Consider the following 25,959-nt stretch of genomic DNA (forward strand, 5'->3'; position numbering starts at 1 on the left):
CTAGAATTTGCAGGGTAGAATTTGGCAATGACTGAGGCCTGTCGTCAAGTTTAGTCATTTTTTTTATTTAGCAGACTTTTGATACCCCAGTCAGTTATTTATTTATTTTTTTGTATATGAACTACGTTACAAATTTAATAAAAACGTACAATGTGCATTGTGCAAGACCCTAGAAGGAGTGAAATCCTAAAATCTCAGTGGGTCTCTTGTTGGGAGTGGTGTTGCCTCCCTCTGCTGGTTACAGTGTGATAGTGCAACTTTGTAAAAAAAAATAAAAAAATCATGGTTCATTTAGTATTATTTATATAATGTAAAAAAAATGTTTTCATTTTAGTTGCGTTTTAGTAATTGTGTTATGTGCTTTTATCATTTTAATTACTATTTTGTGAATATTTCTATTTAGTTTTATTTTTATTTCAGTTTTAGTAGCCCAATATTGGTATTAAACGAACACGTAAAAAAAGTTGCCTTGGCATCTAACTGAAATAAGTTTGTTTCTTTTTAGTTTAATTTGTTTTAAATCTAATATTGAAATTTTGTTTTATTTAATTTACCGAAAATGATTTCTATTTTTTCATAGCTTCAGTTTTACTAGTTTAAATAATGTGAATCGATTAAAAAGTTTAACTCGTTGTAGGAACAATTAGCAATATATATAATATAATATATAGATTTATGAATAGTTAGCTATATATATATATAACACACACATAAACGTATTTATATATAAATGTGTGTGTGTATACAGATATGTGTGATATATATCTTAAGCTAATTTCAGTGATTTTATGTACATTTAAATAAGTGCCATTACATTTTCGTAATATTATAAAACTATTATTAATATTATTATCAATGCTGAAAACAGTTTGCTGCTAAATATTGTGATACATACACTGCAGTTCAAAAGTTTGGGGTAAGTAAGATTAAAAGGGTATAAGAAATGGAATGACATGAGAGAATTGGGCTAGTTATTTAGTAATACAATCCCAATAGAAACCCTTTCACACATTTGATGTCCCTTCAGTGGCCCTTCTTCACGTGATACACTTTCTCCTGGTTTCACAGACGAGGCTTAAGCTAGTCCCAGACTAAAATGCATATTTGAGTAGTTTTAACTGAAAGCAACTTGCTCGGACATAATATGTCAGTGCCATTGTTTTGTCTCAAGATGCACACCAGTAAATATTGTTTTTTTAAAAAGCTACTTAAATGCCCTAATTGACCCAAGGCCTAATCCTGGCTTAATATAAACCCTGTCTGTGAAACCAGGCCTGCATGTGATGTTCATAATGATACTCACACAAGTGCTGACATTATCAGTAAACCCATCAAGACAGTTTCCTGTAGATGTGACGAGGCAGGCTGTTTGCCAGACAGTAATGTTATAAATGGAGGAAATGTGAGTACAACCTCCATGATTTAAATCAGATTTTGAGTCCGTTTCATCTATTTAAGGGCCTTGAGCAGGAAATCTAGACCTCTACCTCCAGGTGACCTCGCATTTGTGCACTTACAGAGCTATAGCCTATTATTTTCCATAGATGTCTGTTACCTTGTGAATCAAGAAGGCAGGCTGTTTTCAAAAAGCTTTAATGTTCTGAGTAGAAACCTGAAAAACAGTACCGGCCAATCAAAACAAAGTTCGCAGGATTGTCAAATGCAGGTGGAGTTATATGCAATTAAAACCATTGCGTTGGTTAAACCCCTCCATAGAAGACTACAATGTTCTATTCCAGATAAAAATACAGAATAGAAGCAGAATTGTAAAAAAGAAAAAAAAAACATAGTTAAAAAGATTCCACATGGATTCTCTCAAATCAAATATGAATAAAGTGCCTTATATAAGCCATTTATGAGCTGTACATGTTAGGAAACCACTCAACATTCAGTTTAGTGTTAGTCTGCATTAAATGTCATACATCGTGATACCATCCAGTTATATGCCACTACTGTTAATATGCAAGATAGTTGTTGAGATCCATTAGGCACTGCAAATGCTGCTGAATAATTCCACTTTCATTATATATGTACAGTTTGTATCTTATGTATTAGATTAGATGGCTCTCAACTACAGAAATTTGATAGGAAAAATTAGATAAAGTGCAGTCGTTATTTCAGAAAAATTAGTAAAGAACTATATTGATTAAAAAAAAAATCACAATGAGATATGAGCTCACGGGATTCATTGCATTGTCTTGACTGGAATGTGATTTCTAGGCTTACCTTGTCTACTCTTGCTCTGTTCCAGGAATAAAGTATAAAACTCTACCAATAAAAGGCTGCTATATCATAATCAAACGCTTCTTTATTAGTGTAAAACATCTCCTACGCATCTCAAATGATAATTTACTAAACATTCGATATGTTAATATTTTCTGCTCTCGCCGTTTAGCCTGTTATCTTATCTTTGGGATAGAAAGGATGAGATGTTAAACACAGAAATGCACGTTTAGAAGGCGATTTGTTTTCAGTGCCAGCACTATAGAATCTATCAAAATCTATTAAAATTGATATTTTCTCTTTTTAATTTCTGCAGCAAATCTTACAAAAAAAATGTGAAGATATTTCTGAGATGCCTACTCACCCCAGGCAAAAAAAAAAAATGCATTTCTTTATATTATATATATATATATATGTGTGTGTGTCCAGGCTGATTTTCACTGCTGTATTTCAATATAGAGAACTGCATTTATTTATTTTTTGTATTACAGTAATGCGCATTTGTGGATAAAATATGCTTAACTGTCATATAATGAACCTTGATATTTCTACAAATTATTTTCATTATGCAACATTTCTTAGTCAACTCTTTTGATTTTAAGATTAAATCGAACCCAGACATCGTCACTCTCTATTTCTGCAGCTAACGCTTTATAGAGCCTGAGTGTTTGTCTATGCAGAACTGCAGTGAGTTTCATATTTCCCCCATCCATGAAGGCTTGAAAAACTGCCTGCAACCTGGTTCTGAGCACCAAGAGATGCCGGCCGTATTAGAGCAGCACTACAGAGGCACAGCAAGGTCACAGGGAATCCCTGCGGTCAGCGCAGCCGTCACACACTCGCACTGGGTGGTCCCAGCCACGAGAGGGCACTGGCCTGGTCTTACTGGAGCAGTTCCCACACACTCCCTGCCCGCACGCCCTGCAGTGGTGCTTGGACATGCTGGGGATGAAGGGTTTCTCACAGCAGTGGCACTGGCTGATCTCATGATCCGGGATCCAATAGTCTGGTCTCGCAACTCCCTTTACAAAACCTGTATTAAAGGACAAGATGTGCAAAAAAAAATAAAAAAATTGTCACCTCACATACACACACACAACAATGCATAAGCAATTTCTCTTATGTAAATTCCGACACTTAATGTGTACTGGTAACACTCACAGAGAGGGTAGTCCACAGCGGTGGAGACCATGTCGAGAGTGGACTGAGCTACTTCCGTCACTCTGCGCGCAACTAGTATCCGGGGTTCTGTACTGGCCACTGTAAGGGAGAGAACGTATTGTCAACATCCCACACGGAGGCCATTAAAAACTGTTTTGGAAAATGCAACACTCAGTCAACTGAACTCAATAACCCTGGGAGAATATTCTTTTGACAAGCTACATATTCTCTGCAGACTGCACTACATTAGACAAATAAGCACAGATGAGATGAGAAAATACAAACTCAAACATGCATCATTTTAAATGGTTTATTCCGTGTAGAATAATACAGCTATTTTTATGCCACTGATTTTGCTGGAGTCTTGAATACACTACTATTCAAATTTTAAAATAAAATTTAGGGTAAGAAATCAATACTTCTATTCAGCAAGGACACATTAAATTGATCAAAAGTGACAGTCAAGACATTTATAACAGACATATAGACTCAGACTCATACAGACAATATAAGACATATATTTTTAAAATATTTAAAGTTTTAAATGAATGCTGTTCTTTTGAACTTTCTACTCATCTTAGACTCCTGAAAAAATTTGATCAGTGTTTCCACCAATATATTAAGCGGTAAAAGCTGTTTTCAACATAAATGTTAATAATAATAATACTAGTAAGTGTTTCTTGAGCATCAAGTCAGCATATTAGAATAATTTCTGAAGCATCATGTGACACTAGAGAGACTGGAGTAATGATGGAGCAGGTTTGCATCACAGGAATAGATTACATTTTAGATTACACTGTAATAGATACAAATGGGAAACAGGTCTTGTAAATGTCTAATAATATTTCACAATATTACTGAACAAATTTTTTTTTAAATCTCACTGACCCCAAATTTGAGTGTAAACTTTTTAAGTGTAAAGAATACTTGGAGCACATATAATAGGCTTAGCATAGTGAATCAGGGTAAGATAAAAACACATTTTGGGAGAAAGATTAATGATGTATTTAGGTCATTAAAAAAAAAAAAAAAAAAAAAACCTAAACTTTAAGAATAGTCCCCTAGATGCTCCACTTATTTCATTGAGATATCGATTAATCTGTTTGCAAAAACTGTCCAATATGGAATAAATTTCTCAATTTTAAACAAAAAGATGATTGTATAACCATGATAAAGCATTTCTGTTCCAGAGATGCTATGAGAGCGGGCGGTAAGTGTGCTTTTGAGAGAGAACGATGCCCTCACCCTGTCCAGTGTTCTGAGATCCTCCCTGCCGGTAACAGGCATCACACACTCGTACAGGGGTGCCGCCCCAGCCTCTCTCGGGAACTGGCATGCTGTGAGTGGAGCAGGCCTGACAGAAACCCTCCCCACATGCCCGACAGTGGTGTTTCCTCTCCGCCTCCTCAAACACTCTCTTACAACCATGACATTCCTGAACAGACCAACATGATGTTTAATTGTCTTCGCATGATAAAACAATTGATGCGTTTGATATTTTCTTTCACATATTCCTCTAGGGCATATCAACTTACACTGATTTCAGTGTTGGGTTTCCAGTAGGGCGGAGCCACTTGGTCTGTGAGCCAGGCAGTGACAGCTTTGGTTGGGCCTGAGCTATATTCTGACACTGACTGGATTATGTAATTCATTCCATCCAAAACCCGCTGAGCGGCATTCTGATGGTCTGTCTGGAAGGCATCGGTCTACAAGCATAAAAACAACATGAACCACTGTGAGCATCAATGGAGTCAGCACACGGATGGGAACACAGAAACGACTCACCCCCTGCCAGACATGCTTGACCTCTGGCCGCACCACACCGCTCTCTGGATCCTGGTTGCCCATCCAGTACTGTCGACTCCGGTAGATGATGCCACAGCTGGCACACTCTAAAACATAGCTGTAGAAACAAGACCCGGGATCAGAGCATGGACGAGGAGCAGCTGTGGAGGTTAGTTTTAGTAGAAGGAAAAAAACATCTCACTCACCCTGACCATGCATACTTGGCCAGACCAAGCCATTGGTTATCTGAAGAGGCAGTTGTTTTGGGTACGACAATCACTTCCTTTCCGCCCTCATAGCACCTCTGTAACAGACATGGTTTATCATGGTTATCCCATCATCTTTTTGTTTCAAATTGAGAAATCTAATCCATATTGGAAAGTTTTTGCAAACAGATTCATCTACAACCTCAATTAAATTAGTGGGGAATCCCCTTAAATATACGGACTAGTCTTAAAGGTACAGCACTTAACTTTTTTGTTCAAAATTAATACATAATTAATCTTTCTTCCAAAACGTGGTTTTGTCTTACCCTGATTCACTATGCTAAGCCTATTATAAGCGTTTATGTTTTAGATCTAGCGTGATGATTTTCATGGGTAATTGCGTGTCTTGTCATATCCGTAAATAGAGAAAAGTTGCTCCGGCGGCTATGCTTTCTGGTGTATGAGTGGCAGAGGTTAGTTGTTAAAATGAGTGAGAAAGGTCGACATGGAGCCGCTAAATCTCAAACCTCCAGCGAATCACCCGATTTAAACAAACACAGAACAGAGGAGAGTCTGCTGGCAAAGAGAGAACACGACAGAGCTCGTAATAAAACAAGAATCAACATTGGCTTGGCTTTTCAGAGATCGCGAGAACTGAGGGATTTAATATGTTGTAAAAGCGACAGAGATGGTGCTTTGTTTTCATTACTGAACAGGTGAGTAAGGTATTTTATTGAACGATTGCCATATGTAGCTCTATAACAGAGTTCATTGTAAAGCATTATCTATTATGAAGGCTCGTTTCATTATGATTGTTGTGCTGTGCTGTAATTTATTTTCAAGGAAGTACCATGTCTATTACCTACTGGGTAAAGCTACAGTAACGTCTTCAGCTAGTCAGCTTGAGATCCTTTCCATCTAAACTGCTCATCTCTTAAGCCTAGTAGTGAATGTTTTATGAGCGGTAGGAAAATTATCTCTCTCTCTTTTTAGTTATGGGAAATAACCATATTAGTCTGCACAGTCACGCAGAGCCGAAGCACAACCAAAACAGTTCTTCTGCAAAATGCATGTAGTTTTGTTTTTTAACCGCTAGAGGGCGAAAAGTTACACAGTGTACCTTTAACCAGTTTTAATTTCAATTAAATTTAGTGTGATTTATTTACATGAGAAAAAACCCCTGCACTTTTGCATTGACAAAGTGTTTGCAGCACAGCTGTGTGGTGCATACAATGAGAAATTTCACAAAATAAAGTAGTGCAAATGGAGACAATAAGTTATTTTAATAAATACAATTTCAATAGTACAACAAAATGAAAAATAAACAAAACAATCAATTAAATTATAAAATAAAAAACAATACAAAAACAAAAAAATCTATATAAAAACAGAAAAAAAACAATAAAAATGAATTAAAAAAAACATGAAACAAAACAAAACACTAACCAAACATAAAATATGAGATCTTAACCTCGAGGTTACCTTGCAGATGAGAACTTTATTGTTGTATTGGTGGGCATACTGACATAATCCATCAGCCACGTGTGGGACCGCGTCTTTCTGGTGGTTCATGCCGTTTTTACACCGGACGCTAAAGCAGTGGGATTTTGGAAAGGTTAGATTTGATTTGCTAGCTATTAAGTGCTCTTGAACACACACACACACACACACACACACACACACACGCACACACGCACACACGCACACACGCACTAAAACAATAACAATTGATGCAAGATCTAATTACATTCTAATTACAGTGCATTGACAACTTTTTGTGCTTTCAGTGCGAATCAATTCCATACATTAGTTTTGCATGCTGAATAGAGATCCTAGTTCTTTCTAGCTGTGAATCGTCAAATTACAAAATGGCTCAGTGTTGATGCAATGAAATTAGAGTCTGGTGCATGGCAATGCAGAAATGTCCTTGATTTACTATGCTTCAAAGGGCCACACATAAAAATTCACACAAAAATTACAATTCTTTCATCATTTACTCCCCCTCAAGTAGAAGATTTTTCTTTTAAGAATTTGGGTAACCAAAGAGCTGATGGGCCCCATTGACTTCCATAGTATATATATTTTTTCAATCAATGGTGCCCATCAACTATTTGGTTACCCAAATTCTTCAAAATATATCTTATTTTGTGTTCAGCAGAAGAAAGAAATTTATACAGGTTTGAAACAACTTGAGGGTGAATAAATGATGACAGAATTTACATTTTTGGGTGAACTATCTCTTTAAACACAACCTGCAAAAAAACAAAAACAACATCCATTCAATCTATCGCTCGGAGCATAAAGCTTGTGTGGACTTACTTGCAGCTTAAACAGACTGACGGGCAAGTGAAATATTCATCAGGAAAGAAGGAGCATATGCTGATTTTGTCATCGGAGATCTCGCCACAGAACCTGTCGCTCAAGGCCTGAGAGAGAGCAGAGCAGTGAGGTTCAGTGAAGCAGTTTCAGAAACATGCTCAGTGGTCAAAGGTGAACACATACAGTACATGCGTACCCTGAGCCCAAAAAGTACTTTAGGACACTTACGCCACACTTACTGCAAGTACACTACCATCAAAAGTTTGGAGTCAGCAAGAGGTTTTTGAAAGAAGTCTCCTATTCTCCCTAAAGCTGCATTTATTTGATTAACAAATACAGTCATTATTTTGAAATATTATTACAATTTAAAACAACTATTTTCCGTTGTAATACAATTACTCCTGTGATGCAAAAAAATATTTTCAGCATCATTACTCCAGTCTTCAGTGTCACATGATCCTTCAGAAATCATTCTAATTTGCCGATTTGATGCTCAAGAAATATTTCTGATAATCAATGCTAAAATAAATAAATTGATCTGCTTAATATTTTGGTCGAAACCTTATTATATTTTTTTCTCAGGATTCCTTGATGAATGGAAAGTTCTAAAAAACAGAATTTATTTTAAAAAATATATATTTTTCGTAACATTCTAAATGTCTTTACTGTCACTTATGATTCATTTAACATTACTGCTTTCAAAAAATTATTACTAACCCCAAACTTTTGAACATGAGTGTATGTTTACTTAAGTCAAACAGATCACTTTTATGGTCCCTGGTCAGCTCACTTTCACTGTATGGTAAAGAGCATTGTGAACATTCTGCTAACTTCTCTTTTTGTGTTCCATGGAAGAAATAAAGTCACAGAGGTTTGGAATGACAAAAGTGTGAATAAACGATGACATTTTCATTTTTGGGTGAACTTTTCCTTTAAATGCAATGCATGAATTTATTTGCATTAGATACAAAATATATCAAACCAAATATCAAAGCTTAAAGCGATAGTTTACCCAAAAATAATTTACTCCCCCTCAAGCTGTTACAAACCTGTATGAATATCTTTCTTCTGTTGAACACAAAAGAAGATATTTTGAAGAATGTTGGGCGAGTAAATTTCTGGGTAGACTATCCCTTTAAGTGTCTAAATTCTTTTTGGGGCCACTTTACACAAAGAAATGCGTGAGGAGGAGCTACCTGTAATGCACTGAACACAATGGCAGGCTGGCGCGGGGCTCGCTGGGATGTGTTCTTCACTTGCTGATTGACTATCTGCAGTAACTGTGAGTAGTCTGTGGGGGGCGTGATGGTTTGGGTGCCCACATACTGAACGGAGCTGAAGGCGTCTGTGCTCTGGGTTAAGTCATGGAAGCGCTTTTGCAGCAGCGTGTCTGCTTGCCCCAGGACAGAGACATCTGGATAAGAAAACAAACCCATATTTCATCAGCCTGACACTTCATTGGATGACACTAACTCAATAGTTTCAAAATAAAAAGATGAAAGATGTTTTTCCAGGCATTTACTGCGCTTTTTATGTGGTTTATACAATATATTTCTTGAACCATGATTTACAGCATGCTGAAAGCATGGGGTTTACCCAAGGGCACAATTGTAATTGAGCAGTATTGTGATCTTTTTAACAGTCCACACCTGAGCCACCCTGCCTTGGGATTTCCCTGCAGTCTGTGTTAGATAACTAGTAGCTTAACCATTAAGCCAAATCACCTTCCTTACCAATTCTAATGCCCCAGTGTTTTTCTTTTCTTTTTAATTTTTATGAAAATCTGTCTCCTTTGAAAATGAGGCCTAATTAAATATTTTTATCATGCACTAATATGCAGTAATCTTTTATAGAAGCAATAAGCTGAAATCTGCACCTGAAAATAATATCTTTATCTCTTTGTATTTGTGTTGATTTCATATGACTTTAAAAACATTTATACCATATTCAAGAAGTTAAAATTTAATGACTAAATATAAAAATTGCACGTGGTCTGTCTAACAATATGCAAAAAAGTAAAAACCTTTTTCTTATACTTTAAACAAATGTGCACACGTTATTTGTTAAAAGTTTTAAAATATACTTAAATTAAGTAATTCATTCATTATTATTATTTTTAACTTGACACAGGAATGAAAGTATGCAGGGGGTTTTCCCTGATGGCACCACATGACTTCATTATTTGCAAACTTTTGACTTTTTTCTAATATTAATAAGCAGTAAAATATTTTTTTCTAATAAATAAAAAAAAAAAAATGTCTAATTCTTTTACTTAGGCTTTTAGTCATTATGATATCAGGTCAGTTCAAAATTAAGTTTAATTCATGGTAACACTTTATTTTGATGGTCCCTTTTAGGGCTGTGCGATATTGAAGAAAAATGTGATATGCGATAACTCCTTAATGCGATATTCGATATGCGATACGATAATGCTTAAAGTGTGTAAAATAAACTTAAATTATCTTTAAAATATATTTAAAATGAAAGTGAACATCAGCATTTTACTGTAGCATAAGAAGTGTTATTTTAACATCAGTGTAAACCACAGGGTTTCAGGTTATCCTACATTAGGTTTATTTGATAAAAGATACTGAATCATAAAATATAAAAATAAAACATTGCTTAGTTTTCACTGTATGAATGAAATATATCCTGATACTTATTAAAGCTAGGAAAATTTTTGTCTTTCGTTCATGACCCCATTTATTGCAAGCTGTTGCGATATGCATATTGCGATATATACATTTGCGATATTTCGATAAATTATATATATTGTGCAGCCCTAGTCCCTTTTGAACATTCAGTTGACTATAAGTAACTTTGCAACTACATGTCAACTAGCAGTCGTTGGCGTATTAATAGACTGTCTGCTTATTATCTGACAACACTTTATTGTGATGCTCCTCAACAGACATTCTACTGACTAGAAGTAACTTTGCAACTACATGCCATCTTAATCTAACCCTAACCTAACAGTCTACTAATACTCTAATAACACTCTAATGAAAGTTAGTAGACATGTAGGTGCGACGTTAATGTGTTAAATGGACCATCAAAAATAAAATGAAACCTAATTCATACAATAAAAACATTATTTTATGCATTTAAATTATGTCTGAATGAATTGCATTTTTTAAAATGTCATTTTGATTAAAATAATAGATAAAATGAGTTATTGGCCCAGCATATTACAGACTAAAATCTCTCTAAAGATTTATCATTTGACTACAGAGACAGTGAAACAAATTGAAATTCTCATCACTAAGCAGAGAGAAATAAAAGTGGGAGCGATGAAACAATTCGGCTTGACTGACAACTTGTGTTTTTCCAGTGGGACTCTCCACCAGTCTAAAAACAGGACTTTTTCAAAGACTTTTTGTTTAGGCCCCATGAGGGTGTGCAGACCCAATCCCTTTGCCCCAGGCTAGTCGTACAATAGCCTTTGGCAACAACATGTATCAGAAAAATGCTGTATTCATATTTCATACTAATAAATACAGGTCTTGTAAATGTGAAAGTCTGCTAGCTCTGACTTACCCTGGCCTAGCAGCTGAGTGCGAGAAGTCTCCTGGAAAACTATAACGCCAGGTCCCAGGCTGGAGAGAGGCACGTCCAGCCCGCAGCGGCTAGACAGAGCGCGGAGCTCAGGTGTAAAGTGCTTCAGGTAAGCGGCCGACGCGCTGCCGAGGAACTGAAACATGTCGTTGTGCAGCCTCTCGGCCCGTGTGCGGTAAACAACCACGTCTGATACGGCCAGGACCTTCAGCAGCAGACGCATCCGCCGGTTCTGCTGACTGGCGGCACCAAGCATGCCCTCTGTATCCAGCACGATCAAGCTCAGGAGCGGATCGTAAGCCGCCCAAACGCCCACCGTGCATGAGGATGGAGAAGGAGACGTGGCGAATACCTCCTCGCCATCGAAAAGCACGTGATTGAGAGTGTGGGACTTGCCGTCGCCCGTGTTGCCAAAGATGGAAAGCACTTTAACTCCCTGAGCAGCACTGCAGCCCAACTTCTGCAAAAAATGGCCTTCGTTCTTCACCTGGGAGAGAGAAAGAGTATGAGAGACATCAAGAAATATCTATCTAATCCACCAATCACATGGCAGCAACTCAATGCATTAAGGCATGTAGATATGGTCAAGATGATCTGCTGAAGTTCAAACTGAGCATCAGAATGGGGAAAAATCTCAAGACTTTGAACATGGCATGGTTGTTGGTATTTCAGAAACTGCTGATCTCTAGGGTTTACAGAGAATGGTCTGAAAAAGAGCAAATATATCGAGTGAGGGGCAGTTCTGTGGGCAAAAATGTCTTGTTGATAACAGAGGTCAGAGGAGAATGACCAGACTGGTTCGAGCTGCCGTAAGTTAGTCGTTACAAACCGAGGTCTGCAGAAGAGCATCTCTGAACACACAGTCACACACACATCGAACCTTGAAGCAGATGGGCTACAGGAACAGAAGACCACACTGGGTGCCACTCCTGTCATGACATTCAGATGGTAGGGTCAGAATTTGGCATAAACAACACGAAAGCATGGATCCATCCTGCCTTGCAGCAAAGGTTTAGTTTGGTGGCGGTGGTGTAATGCCGTGAGAGATATTTTCTTGGCACACTCATATGGCCTCCACATTCACCAGATCTCAATCCAATAGAGCACCTTTGGGATGGGGTGGAATGGGAGATTTGCATCATGGATTTGCAGCTGACAAATCGTCAGCAACTGGGTGACGGTATCATGTCAATATGAAATCTCTGAAGTATGTTTCCAGCACCTTGTTGAATCTATGCCACCAAGAATTAAGGCAGTTCAGAAGGCAAAAGGGTTCCAGCTCGGTACTAGCAAGGTACCCCCAATAAAGAGACCGGTGTGTGTATATCGTGTCTGTCTATTTATCGGCCAATCTATATATCTGTCAGTCTCTCATTCTGTTTCTATCTATCTAAATATAATGGTTGGTCATTATCATACATGTCCAAAAACATGATAAACCATGGTACCTTATCCACACACACACACACACACACACACACACACACACCATGGTGATTTCATGTAAGTGTACCGTTCAAAACCTTAACATAACAGCAGTATACAGCACTGTGATCATTTAATGTTTGTAAATCACACTAGCACACACTGTGTTGACAGATATATCATCTGCTGTACCACGTCACTGCATTATTATGAATGCAAGTTACGTGACAAAAAGACATCAGAATTACACAAACCCCAGATATAATCGATGATGATCGATGAGTAAGATTACATGTCAGTGAGTGAGATCCTTACATGTTGACAAAAGACACCTCTTCCATGTGATTCAGCAATATTGATAATATGGGGTTAGTTTATCTGTGTATTATTTATATTACACGTATTACGATTAGTAACTATCATGCTCGTGAATTGACAAACACCTGTCAAAGTGTATAAAAACAACAAAGACACTACATGTGCTTTTTTACCTAACGTTAATTAGCTTGATGGCTAACGCAGAAGCTAACAAAAACAAACCTGCAAGCTTTCGTTTTCGTCAACCAGGAGAAAACTCCGTCCATTTTCCTTCTCCTCTTCCATCTTGACAGGCCCGAGACTAATCTCATCCATATCTTTCAGTAGCATTTCAGACATAGTGAAAGATTAAAAACCATCCCAACTCCCCGGAAAGCTAGTTAGACTACAACTGTCCCAGGACTATTTACTTAGATAACTAACTGACCTCAAGAGGGCGCTGTTGCTGTTTTATGAAGCGCCGTCATTTTGTATATTACTGGGCGCTTTCTGACACCCTCTAGTGGAAATTCTGATGAACTGTCTTGTGGCGGTCTTTGTGTGCAGAAAACAGAAGTTCATACTGTTATACAAACCTGGTCAATAAAAACAAGTCTCCATAAAATAAGCTCTAAAATTAGCTCATTATTCTATAATTATGGCATTTTTGGGTAAAATTGTAGTGGTGCAAACAGAATATCACTGATGTTAAATTTTAGTTATAGGATTTCTTGCATCGCAATATGATGAATTGAAGATTAGCTCAACTCTAAAACCCCCTTTAAAAATGCAAAAAAATTGTGCTCTGCAGAAATCCCTGTTGAATCAACAGGACATTTTTTTGTTCAGACAGTCTTTCCATAGAGCTTGCTAAGGTTCATTAAATATTTGTTAGGAGGGATCTATAAATATCACATGTCACAGAATGCCTTCAAAGTGGCGCCATTGCAGTTAACTGGACTGAAGAGCCCTTTATAAGTCACTTCCATTTCCTTTAGAGGTCAGTCAGGCCTCTTGTCACAATATTACGTAAATGTGTATTTCATTAGTAGCTCTAATAACTCCTTAATGAGTAATAATGTTATTGTCTCTGTAGTTATATATATATATATATATATATATATATATATATATATATATATATATATATATATATATATATATATATATATACATATACATATATATATATATATATGTGTGTGTGTGTGTGTGTGTGTGTGTGTGTGTGTGTTTGTGTGTGTGTGTATTATTGCCTACCAACAGTCAAAAATGCAGTCATGCAACCAGCATGCACAAATGCTATATAAAAAACCCCGAAAACAATGTCTTAATGAAAATGTAAAATGCAAAAAAGTTTGTTTTGAGGGTTAGATTAGGAGATGAAAAATATTATTAGCTCAGTATAGCTACACAGTGGAAGTCAATGGAGTGATGCAAATGTGTGTACAAATATAGGCAACATGATGTGGCCTATATAAGTGAGATGGATGTAGCCTATAGCCTATTTATTAAATAAAGCTGTTTAATAAAGCTATGTGATATTGATCAGTGCCTACCTACATTTTCTGTGATTATCTCTAGTAGCCTAATGCATGCATTGTAAGAACGGAAGGATTTCTTTATGCTGTTCTTTCTGCCATCATCGCTATCTACACATATTCCCATTTCTCTACGAATCAAAAAAAGCTACCAACATGAGAGCAAAATACTGACAGACAGTCCAGCAATCCAACCTTGAATTTACAGTAGATGTTTTGGCTTACCCATACAAAATCAAGGCGGGACTAGTATACAGTTAACCGCAGTGCATTGTGCTATTTGTAGTACACGCGCCGCTGACTCTCGAAGGCATCACGGAACTAAAACTACATTTCCCTTCACTGGCCATCAGTCAGTCGCGCTGCTATTGGCTAGCTGATCCAGCCGCAGCCCCAGAGAATGAATGAAATTGAAATTGCTGCTATATTACATGTACAATACCGGGGATCTGCAGTCTTACATTGTATCATTCTATATCAAAATGGCCACAGTGGTCCAAAATCCTCTGAAATCGTAAGTAAAAATATTTCTATTTTAATGCTTTTTTGAATGCATGTCATGCAACAAACAGCGTTCGTTCAAATTCGCAAATATGCAAACATCTTTAAAAAGTATAAAATGCCGGCGAGGTTTAAACTACGAATGCATGTTGAAATGCAATAAATCATAGTAAAGCATGCGACGACATTTTGTCATCTGGGCAAATATGGCATGTTATAAAGTGCAGAGTCTCGGGTGTCATTTCTGCATATGCACAGTGATATGGAGGAATGTTGAGAATGTTGACCCGGCGTCCCTGGTCAGTAGCCTATTGATCACTAGGAACTTACAGTTGTTGGTATTGGGATCGGAGAGTTCACTGGCCATCGAGTCTCGAGATAAACGATGGCACTTGGAACATTTTTGCTTTAGCTTTTGTATAGAATGATGTCAAACAAAACGAACTGGTATGCTGTCTGTATAACAGCGCTGTCTATGTGCAAACTGCCTGAACTGGAAAATGTTGCATTTTATCACACTAAGCATGTTTCAGTGGTTTTACATCGCACGCGCTGATCACATTAGAATGTAGCTACAAAATCACATGCATCTTGAATATGCATTATTAGTGTTATTGTTTCTAAGCTGAATGCATGTTTATGCATGATATTTTAGTGGCGTGTAACATTTGGTATCTCTTATGCGCCGTTGCATCAATGCACATTCTGTGAAGTTTCCATTAGATTCCTTTGTGCACACTGTCACATTTTTTCGGCGTGCGGCACGCAGACGCCACACGGGCTCAGTGCCAAAAATTGCTTTACATTCGTCTGCTAGAGACTGGGACCTTCCGAATGGGGAGACGTGTTTGTATTTGGCATGCAAATGTGACTGTAGCTTTCATATCTTATAAAGGGGAAATTGCACTTGTGTCGGTTTTTTAACCCGGGAGGTTGCACCACGATTGCCTACCTTGACCCATTGCAAGCACACAACGTTGTTTTTGGTTGCAGTTTGCAACGTCACGTTAGTAACATGTTTGTATTAGCCTACGTTTGAAAAAATAGCCTACCAAAATACAACCAGGCCACATTTAAGCTTGTGAAATGTTATGTCTACTTTAAAACTTAAAAATGGCATAACGGGCACAGGTGCCAAACATTTGACTAAAGTAAAATATGAATATTATTATGGATATCATTTCAACTTTGAATGATCGCACGAGACAGCCTACACTTCCCTCTCGCGCAAAAACCGTTAACTGACTAGAGCGCCGCGCGCAGGATTCAGAGTCAGACAGGATGCAAGGTTTTATGAGGTAAGACACTTTTAGGCTATAGCCTACCTAATGACAATTTATAACTCAAAATGTGTCAAAATAACAAATGAGTGTAATATAAGTGAAATAACATTCGGGTGTTTGATAGCGGTAGGCTACAATACCGGTTATTCACATACGAACTACACGAACATCTTTGGCATAATTTGAATTTAGACATATAACTTATGTTGTAGAAAATACTTATCCGAACATGCCAAATTAAGTGGGACGGATATAAGCCTAAGTGTAGCAAATATACATATAGTTGTTAAAAAAATATGGAGAGTAGGCCTACACACCTGTGTCACATGACCTTTCTAAATGCACACGAATGCCATTCGTGTAACTGCTAGCTAGACGGGCATTAAACGCCCATTTCCTGCCCATACTGTACATTAACCAGTGTTGAGTGTAATTAATTAGCATACTAAGCAATCTATTTACTGTAATTTAATTACTTGCCCCTTGAAAAAGTAAAGTAAGGGATTACTCTTCATTTTCTTTAATATAGGCTAATTACAGTTAGGCCTACTTGTTCTGATGTAGTAGAACATTATTGTAAAGTGATTAGTAATCCAATACTTTTTAGAGAGAGTAATTAACCTACAGTAATTACACTGTTGAAGAGTAAGCTAGTTATTCATTACTTTTTTAAGAGTAACGTACCCTGGACATACCGTAACTTAATAGTTTTTATGAAATGTAGCAATGGGTAACGTTCCTCTAAAAAATGGACATGTATCATCATTAATATTCTTTGAATTAGGCTACCATAGTTTATCATATAAATAGCCCTCTATTTGTAACACTTTACAATAAGGTTCTAACATTAGTTAAATCATTACTAGCAATGAAACATTGAAGCATTTACCGGTAGGCTACTTGATGTTAGTTTCAAAATTTACCAATGCATTATTAAAATCAAAAGTTGTATCTTTGAACATTTAATAGACCTGAGCTAACATGAACTAAGCCAAACCCTAACAGTTGTAACTAAGGTTAACAAAGATGAATAAATGCTGAATTTTATTTTATTTTATTGTTGTTACTTAGTTAATGTTAGGTAATGCATTAACTAATGAGGCCTTATTGTACAGTGTTGTCAGTACATGAACATTGTAATCATTCAGTACTAACTTCAGTAGCACTATAATACTTTTCTGTAAAGGACTAAAACGTCTGTGGATTTTGTAAATCCGCAGTTGTGATTCAGTGACTTGTGTAAATAACTCATGACAAATCCCGCAGTCTTACTGGGTTCGATCAGTTTCCCTGAGCGGTGAACTTTGTTGTTGAATGTGGACGGAAGTTTTTCAGCATACAAGGTCAGGTGTGCATCTTGGTGCATTTGAAATATTTGCATGAGAAACATGAATGAACAGAAAGAGGGTCTGCAATCAGCGTCTGAATTACTGTGATGTTACGCTCTTCAATATCCCTCTTCAAAGAACCCAGTTAAAGTGCAGTACTTCTGGAGCCATGAGGAGATATTAGTTGAGGAGCCAATCTAATTTACATTACTGGCTTTTATAAATCACTAATTTTTAAGAGATGGTGATTAAATTATGCCTGCCTTGATTGCTGATTATCTGCTTACTGGTATGCCTTCACCAAAACGATGACATTTCATTGGGAATCTTTGAATCATTGAATTAGTTTCCCACTGTTCTCGTTGTGATTTTTTTCCCAAGTCTTTCTTCCTCTACTGGTCCTCAAATCTCTCTAGTAATGAATTACTCGGGTTCACTTACTGTCTATATTTTCTCCTCCACTATCTCTCTGTCTCCTAAAGTGATGGTGCCCTGTCTCTCCCAGTCATTTCATGGGATGCGGAATGCGGACTTCTTGGATAGTTATTCCGCTTTGCCTCACTGATCTGAGAAAAATGAATTCTAGATAATTCTTCACACTGTCGCTCTTAAGCTGAAGACTGTCACCCCCGTTGTAGATCCTTCCTCCCCATTCCTTATACTCAGGCCCTTTTTAAATGTTTGTTTGCATAAGCAGCCGCAATTCTATAAGGGCTTTTTTTCTTCTTCTTCTGAGACTGGTGGGCTGTTCTCCTCATTTCACTCACTCACTTTTTTTTCTTCCAGAGAGACTCTCTTTGTCTTCAAGAGGAGAGAGAGAGACACAGATAGGTATTTTTAGCTCTATGACCTATTTCTCCAAAGCTACCTAACTCACTGTCAGTCATCACACTGTTGCTCAGGGATCTTATAATGTGCAGCTAGCATGTATAGTCTATATGTAGCGTACTAGTGGTGTTGCAGTTGTTTAGAAGGTTAGAGAAACACGGGTGTGCTCACTTTCACTCTTTTTTTTTTTGGGAGGTGAGACACCTTGTGGGAAGATCATCAGATGTGGACTGAGGAAGACCGAGGGAGGGTGTCGCTTGCTGATGATTCAGTCTTGTCAGTGTGAACATCTGAGTCAAGTAGTTTTGAGAATAGGAGCTTTGGCTGTGCAAACATGTCTGGATATTAGCATAGTAGAATTTTTTTTGTATTTGTATTAAGTATTTTTTACCTCATTATACTATATTGATGATACTGTAATTTGAGATGTGAATTTTGAGTAGCTATGACAAAACACTATTTTACATGTTGGTGAATTGGTGGTTAGGCTAATTCATATAATCATAATTTTGTATGATCTCATTTGTATGTTTTTGTACGATTAGCTTACAACCCACTTACGGTTAGGTTTGGGGTGGACATTCATTCTTTAATTTTTTTTAATTAGCCTATATGTTGCCGTACCAATCGCATCATGCGAATTCATACGATATCGTCATCTTGTAAAATAGTTAAAGGCACACTGAAGTGCCTTGGAACGCGCAGCTTTGTTTGATGCATTGACGTAATTTCCACTGAAACAGGAAACTAAGGCGTCGAGACATATTGAATGGCTCCTCCCGCTTTTCAAATAGCCAATAGCGTTTAGTTTACCTCACAGACTGCAAGTCGTACTTTACAGGACCATGGAAGTGAATCCGAGCTCTGCTGATACGTTAAATTCTAGAGAGCATCTGATTGGACAGAAGATGTGATGAGAAGAGGGGATGTCATAAAACTCTGTGATCCATTTTAGCGAAAGTGAGAGACTGTACGTTTTGAATGCCTATATCTCCTAAATGCGAATTTTTACATTGTTTTGAAACACACCAGCTTATTCATAACCTTAAGGCTAACATATTCATACTTAAAGCAAACAAACGTACATTTTTATTTCAGGGGGCCTTTAAGTTTTCTCCTTGTGCCGGTAAACGCTGAGTAAAATCATTTATTTTCATTAAAGCGAGTTTGTGTACATTGGATTTGCTATCATTGAATGGTGATCAGCCACCCTGCTGTAGACTGGACCCAGATATCAATATAATATATCACTGATTGATTCCCACCCCTAGTTGCTTGCTAGGTTATTTTTGTTGGTTGCTTACAGGCTCAAGTCAGAAATGCACACCCTGAAGTCTCTATAATAATCTGGACATTAGATGTGGTTCGGGTCCTTCCTTCAGTGTGAGTTTATGGGATTTCTTCCACCCATTTTATCATCTCCCAGGCGAAAATTGTAAGACCTATGACTTCGAAAAGTAATATCACACCTCTCCTGAACAAGCCACATGGTTTGAGCTATCTTTTTCCTACAAAAAGCATTGTTTGATTGAGAATGTCTTCAACTTCAGCCTGTTTTCGATGGGATGAATCTCACTGATATGTTGAGCTGGTGGTCTGCAGGGTTTACTGCATAACGTAATCAGAGGCTGGCCTGAGCTGAGATTGCCTATAGGGCAACGCTTTAAACAAATAATGATTGTGCCTAGTACAGCCTCTAGCAGATTATAGTATTATAGTACTCTATATCCAAACGTAAAATGTCCCTTAAATATATAGCTTCTACATTGGGAGGTGGACATCTGCATCCATCAGGGTATTAATACCATAGACATTTTTGTTCACTCCTTGAATATAGAACTTGCATATTCTACATGGGCATCTTCAGCCTCGTGAGACTGTGCGTACTTTGTGCTGTTGAGCGCTATAGTGCGTGTGTGTGTGTGTGTGTGTGTCAGTATGAATCAGAACATGCATTTGAAGCAGAATAGCAGTGTATGGCATAGTCCATTGCTAAAGTGGGTCCATCAGAGGAGATTTATAGCTGTTCTTCTTTCGCCGTTATTAGGTGGATAGATCCTCTCCCAAGATTTTAGATATTATTAAAGTGCAGAGGGTCGAAAATATTCATCTCTCTACCGGACAAACTGTCCCACTAGCCATTTCCACTGGAGATCTATATGAATCCTCGTTTTAAGGAAACCATAGATGGTCCAAGAGGGAAACATAAAGGCTTAAATATGATCTGCGAAGAGCATCACGCAAGAAGCGCAAGCTTGAAGGCAAGTTCTACAGTGTACGGAGCTCACAAATCAGTTGATGGGTCCCCAAATATGTATTTTATGCAGTGAAAATGTGATGGTCTTATAATAAGCAATGGGGATTTACCCTGCAGTACAAGTGCACCTGTAAGCATCCCTGTCCATCCTGCAGTCTTTTCAAGCAGTGAAACATGTGGCAGGACATCAGGTCCATGTTACACCACAGGCAACGATTTATGTGAACACATAGCCTGTGCCAGCAAACACAGCAGGGCAATTCAATATAGTAGACAAATGCCTGTGAGGATATATGGTTCTCTACAGCAGCAAAGGATCCTGGGTATTACGTTTGAGCACGGGTGTTTGCCAGCATCACGGTCCAGTGTGAACGCAGGTGTCTTTAGCAGAAAATCTCTGAAAATTCATTGAGCATCTTCAGCATTAACACTTTCGGCGAGTACGTTTCAAATAGCTCATTTGGTTCTGCATGCAAATGAGATGTTTTGACACTTTTTAAAACTGAAACTCCTCTCTGAGGTGATACTGATGAATATGGAAGTAATTTCATGCTGCTTTGTGCATCCTTGGATTTGTGCTTGGTGAACTAGAATGAATTCTCCACTGATAGTGGTTGAGGGTAAATCCATTGACTTTGTTTAACACATTTTCATAGACAAAAATTCATATGAGCTGGAATATTTAATAAACTTATGAATACCAACATTTTGCTGCATTTGGTGACATTTTAATGTGAAGCAAGCAACTGTGCTGTTCTGCATGCAATGCAACTGCTCTATATGTCATATGCAACCTGTTTTCAAAGAAATGTAATGTTCTCTTCCTAATCATTTCTTCATCACATGGATGGAGAAATAATGTACTTGCTCTGATTTAAAGAATTGTCGTTGCCTAAGTCAGAAAAGATTCAACGCACCCTTGAACACTACAGAGACATGGCGCTTGAAGTCGCGATGAAACAGAAGCAGCGACAGATGTTTTCTTTTCGATTGTGACGTATACCGGAGTATAACAGATTGTCAAAATAGAAAGAAATGTAGGGTGGAGACTTGGTTCTATCCATCAGTTGTTGATTGGATTTTGAGCTGAGGGCATTGCACTTAAAAATGAATGCCAGCTTAGAGTTGATTGTGGAGCGGTGGGGATTAAGTGGACAAAATTATTGGAGGACGAAATTATCTGGTATACGTCATCAGAATTATTATTATTTATTTATTTTTACCAGAAAATCAAGTAATGACATCTTGATAAAAAATGGCAAAGTAAAAAAAAAATTATATATTTTTTGAAAACGAATACATGATTCATTCAAAATAAGATCTTGCAAATTCATTTCTGGTAAATTTTCATTTCATATCAACTTTAGTGCATGGGATCAAAATACAGACGTATGTCATGTGACACCCACAGTTATTTGCGTTACAGCCACTTTTCTCGACAAACAAGTTTTTCTAAATTAGTTTTTTGTATTGCTAATTTGGATTTCCATCAGCTCTCTTGTTAAACATTATGATGCTTGAGTGACTAAACCTTTTTTGTGCAAAATCAATCCTTGGATGGAAACTTGTGACAGAACAGGGTCCAAATCTCAGTCCGTACAACAGACACATCAACTTGATGTTACTACTCGTTTCCTATTGTTCCGATACCGTTCTTTACTTCAATGTTTATTGTTTCGTCTATACTGGCTGTCCACTGTCCGACATAATCAACATGCATTTTCATTTAAGTCGATAAGATTCATAAATGTTTATGTAACATTTGGCCTCCTCTAATGCGGGGCTGAGTTTTGACTATGCATCTGTTAATGTGCTGCAGTTCTTCCAGTCCTCAATAAGCTAGTCTTCAGCAGGCTGGAGGAAATGTTGCAGCACTTCTATAGAGGGAGAGAGGCAGATGAAGAAAGAAATGAGATAAATCATTTGACTGGGTAGTGTAGTGAAAAAGAGGAGGGAGGGGTAGCGGGGCGGATGACGAAAAGGGAGAGGTGCTCGAGGAGGTTGCTATTGCAAAGTGTAATCTACAGTACTGATGGGGGATGGGCGTGCCAATATCCTCTTTTAACAGTCCTAAGCTCATGGAAATACTGTGGGCCACATCAACATATTAGTCAGCCTCCACCATCAGTGGCACCAGCCACAGAAATTCAGTCCTTTACACCCACATGTGATGCTAAGATCCACTTAGAATGAAGTACCATAGTATTCTTTGAAGTACCTTGGACTGCATGAATTTGGTAATCATTCAGTCCATGGTTTTACCATCTGATGTTGTGGTACTGCCGCTGCACTTTTTGGCAAGTAGAGTTTAGGCTTAAGTAAAGATTATCTGCCACATTCCATGAATAAGGCACGCTGTATGACATTTTAAAAAAGCATTAAAGGCCCAAATCCCTCTTTTTTTTCCTTTTTTTTTCGAGAGCTATTAGATATCTTATTATAACATATATATATCATGAAATAACTAGTTTCAATCATATCAAATTGCTCTACTTTTGATTCTCTTTCTTTTAATATCAACTGTTCTTGATCATCTTAACTAAATCCGACAATTCAAATGAAATAAAAATGTTACAATTGTGACATTAATTATTTTTCTTGTTATGAGAAATGTTACACTCTTTAAAATGTAGACCTTTTCTAAGGTAATCTGATTACATTTACACAAATTGTAGAATTGTAATGTTTATTGTGAGAACAGTGATAAGGTTTAGGTTTCAGCGACTCCTTTTCACAGACTAATTGTTAAAAATAAATACTTTATAACAAAGTAAAATGCTTTAGAAGTTTAAGGCACTGTGATGTATCCTATTCATGTAGGTGCAGCAGCTACATTCTTCAAAATATTAAGAAACATAATATTAAGATATTGTTAGTAATAAAAACGTGTTTTTTTCTGTGACCCTGGAGCATATCAAATATTATTACCCAATATTTTTCAATCTATACGAATACTGCGTATGATATCTTTATTATACTGACAGTTACTGGTTACTAAATTACTAAATCAAAATAAGTATATTGTAGTTGATTTTTTTTCTTTTTCTGAGCAGGTGTGTGTTTGCATTCAATCACTTGGGAGTGTCTGTACAGTAGTTCAACAGGAGTTTGATATTTTACTGACACAGTGCAGCCTCTAGAGGGAGCTCTCTGTTACTTTTCAAAAGGACAACTGTTAATTGAGACTAATTGGCACTGTAGGGAGTTTTCTGGTAGTGTAGTGAGTATAATGAGGAATAATGTAGTGAGTATAATGACACCAGTAAGTTTCAAGACAAATTTGGACAACATCTCCCTCTGCCTCCTCGCTGGTTTAAATTAAATAGGCTACAGAAGAAGAGCTAATTTTGGAGGATGTTCTATTTTTGAGGGTCATAGTTGAGCTTTGCACAGGAGTGACAGTGTGGATGCTCGAAGCGCTCCTCTCCAATCATTTTTCCCCCTTCTCTTTTGGTTTGGGGAAAAGGCACCATGCTCTTGAGGTTCTTGTTTTCCTTTGTTTAGCAAGTGTGTGTGCGTGTGCGTGTGTGTGCGTGTGTGTGTGTGTGTGTGTGTGTGTGTGTGTGTGTGTGTGTGTGTGTGTGTGTGTGTGTGTGTGTGTGTGTGTGTGTGTGTGTGTGTGTGTGTGTGTGTGTGTGTGTGTGTGTGTGTGTGTGTGTGTGTGCGTGTGTGTGTGCGTGTGTGTGTGCGTGTGTGTGTGTGTGTGCGCGTGTGTGCGTGCGTGTGTGTGTGTGTGTGTGTGTGTGTGTGCGTGTGTGTGTGTGCGTGTGTGTGTGTGGGTGTGTGTGCGTGTGTGTGTGTGTGCGTGTGTGTGTGCGTGCGTGCGTGCGTGCGTGTGTGCGTGTGTCAGCCTGGCTTTTTCTTTGTGTAAATTGTGAGTGGTTATTACATGCATGCATTCATAATGTATCAAGCATGCGTTATCAATGCTGAACACATTTTATTGCAGGATTTGACATGTTGACAATTCTCTGTAAAGGCTTTAGCTGCAAAGAAAGGACTCTTTAAGTGGGCAGCAGCTACCAAAAATAGCTTTAAGAAAGTAGATTATAATTTGGAGGCTTTCTTTCATTAGCCTTTGCTTTGATATATGCTTCCAATATAGCAACACTGTGCAGCAAACTCAAATGTAATGAAAATTCAAGAGTAATTGCCTCAGATGTATCTGATTAGATCTGTGCTCCATTTGTCACTGATGCTGACAAATTGAAGTCCGGCCTGAAAGGTTTTGTCCAAATTCTCCTTCACAATAACAGTCACTCACTTTTATTAACTCTTTCCCCACCAGTTTTTTTGTTTGTTTGTTTAAGGTGCCAACCAGCGCCAGCATTTTTGATAATTTCCACAAAATGGCCCCCTGAATATATCGCTTTTTTGTCACAAGACTGCGTCCGGATCGGATTCAGAATGATGATCAAAACATAGATGGAGTAAATTGAGTCCATCAACACCTCCAAATCTTCAGTCCTGTACCTCTTCCTGGGTCAACATTTCATTCGGTAACGTTATAGGCCGTTTTGATTTTATATTCTGTGTAATCTGATGATCGCGCACTTTTACATGTGCTTCTATCACTTGTTTCTGCTTCGTCTTTGCCTGTGTTTTGATCTGGAAATTTAGGACTCTTTTCAGAAGATGCGTAATTGCGCCCCCTTCCGTATAACAGTGAAAACGTGGATTGCCGGAAAATTCCATCAATGGCGAGGAAAGAGTTAATGAAATCCATAGGCGCTTATTCACAGTGGAACATTGGTCACCGATGATATGAAGAATTGTGATTAAATTACAGAAAGAACTGCAGGGAACAGTGTTGATCGAGCAAATTGTAATTCACAGAGTTCGGCCTACTTTCAGACTGTATTCCATATGGCAGGCTTTCGTTCGTCTTCCAGCAAGACACATTTCACAGCTTTCAAGGCCACTGCCACAGTATAATATAATGAGATTGTGTAAAAAAGCAAACAAACTGAGAGCGGCCATTTTCTACAGCTGTCAACTTATTACTGAAAGCCAGACTTGTTCCACTAGCGCGCACACACACACACACACACACACACACACACACACACACACACACACACACACACACACACACACACACACAGGAGTGAGGTGATGGAATGGAGAAGGGGGGCTTGACGGCTCTGTGCTCAGACTAGAAAGAGGCTGAGGGGGGAGGGAGCATTGGCTTGAACCTCAGGGGTGAGTTGCTTTGCATTTGTGTCTTTTTCACTACCCATTTCCTTCTAA

The 25,959-nt window shown here is 37.8% G+C and overlaps 2 protein-coding genes across 4 annotated transcripts in view; one reads left to right on the plus strand and one right to left on the minus strand.

The window, feature by feature from the left end:
* Positions 1-1,583: 1,583 nt before the first annotated feature.
* LOC306996916 (zinc finger FYVE domain-containing protein 1) lies at positions 1,584-13,422 on the minus strand. The gene is made up of 11 exons (XM_079609868.1): positions 13,215-13,422; positions 11,232-11,736; positions 8,891-9,108; positions 7,695-7,801; positions 6,858-6,966; positions 5,376-5,473; positions 5,170-5,287; positions 4,920-5,090; positions 4,630-4,819; positions 3,385-3,483; positions 1,584-3,256 (listed from the first exon to the last, which is right to left on the minus strand). The coding sequence occupies exons 1-11, from the start codon at positions 13,329-13,331 to the stop codon at positions 3,024-3,026; spliced, it is 1,965 nt and encodes a 654-aa protein (XP_079465994.1). The 5' UTR covers positions 13,332-13,422; the 3' UTR covers positions 1,584-3,023.
* A 1,445-nt stretch (positions 13,423-14,867) lies between these two features.
* The window catches only part of dpf1 (double PHD fingers 1), a 46,549-nt gene continuing 35,457 nt past the window's right edge, over positions 14,868-25,959 (plus strand). For 2 of the 3 annotated variants that reach the window (XM_079608887.1, XM_079608888.1), the window contains exon 1: positions 14,868-15,026. In XM_079608887.1, coding sequence (XP_079465013.1) covers positions 14,917-15,026 — 110 coding nt within the window. In that variant the 5' untranslated portion in view covers positions 14,868-14,916. Of the gene's footprint in view, positions 15,027-16,193; positions 16,312-25,959 lie in introns of those variants that run through there. The other variant, XM_079608889.1, reaches the window with a different exon arrangement.

Source organism: Phoxinus phoxinus, assembly GCF_949152265.1.
Source record: "Phoxinus phoxinus genome assembly, chromosome: 4".
Lineage (NCBI taxonomy): Eukaryota > Metazoa > Chordata > Actinopteri > Cypriniformes > Leuciscidae > Phoxinus > Phoxinus phoxinus.

Excerpts from the sequence above, each read along its gene's own strand:
- LOC306996916 (XM_079609868.1), bottom strand. The coding sequence starts at position 13,331 with ATGTCTGAAATGCTACTGAAAGATATGGATGAGATTAGTCTCGGGCCT. Across the intron at positions 5,474-6,857 it reads ATAAAGTTCTCATCTGCAAG|AGGTGCTATGAGGGCGGAAA; the intron begins GTAACCTCGAGG and ends TGTCTGTTACAG. Across the intron at positions 5,288-5,375 it reads GCCAAGTATGCATGGTCAGG|CTATGTTTTAGAGTGTGCCA; the intron begins GTGAGTGAGATG and ends TTGTTTCTACAG.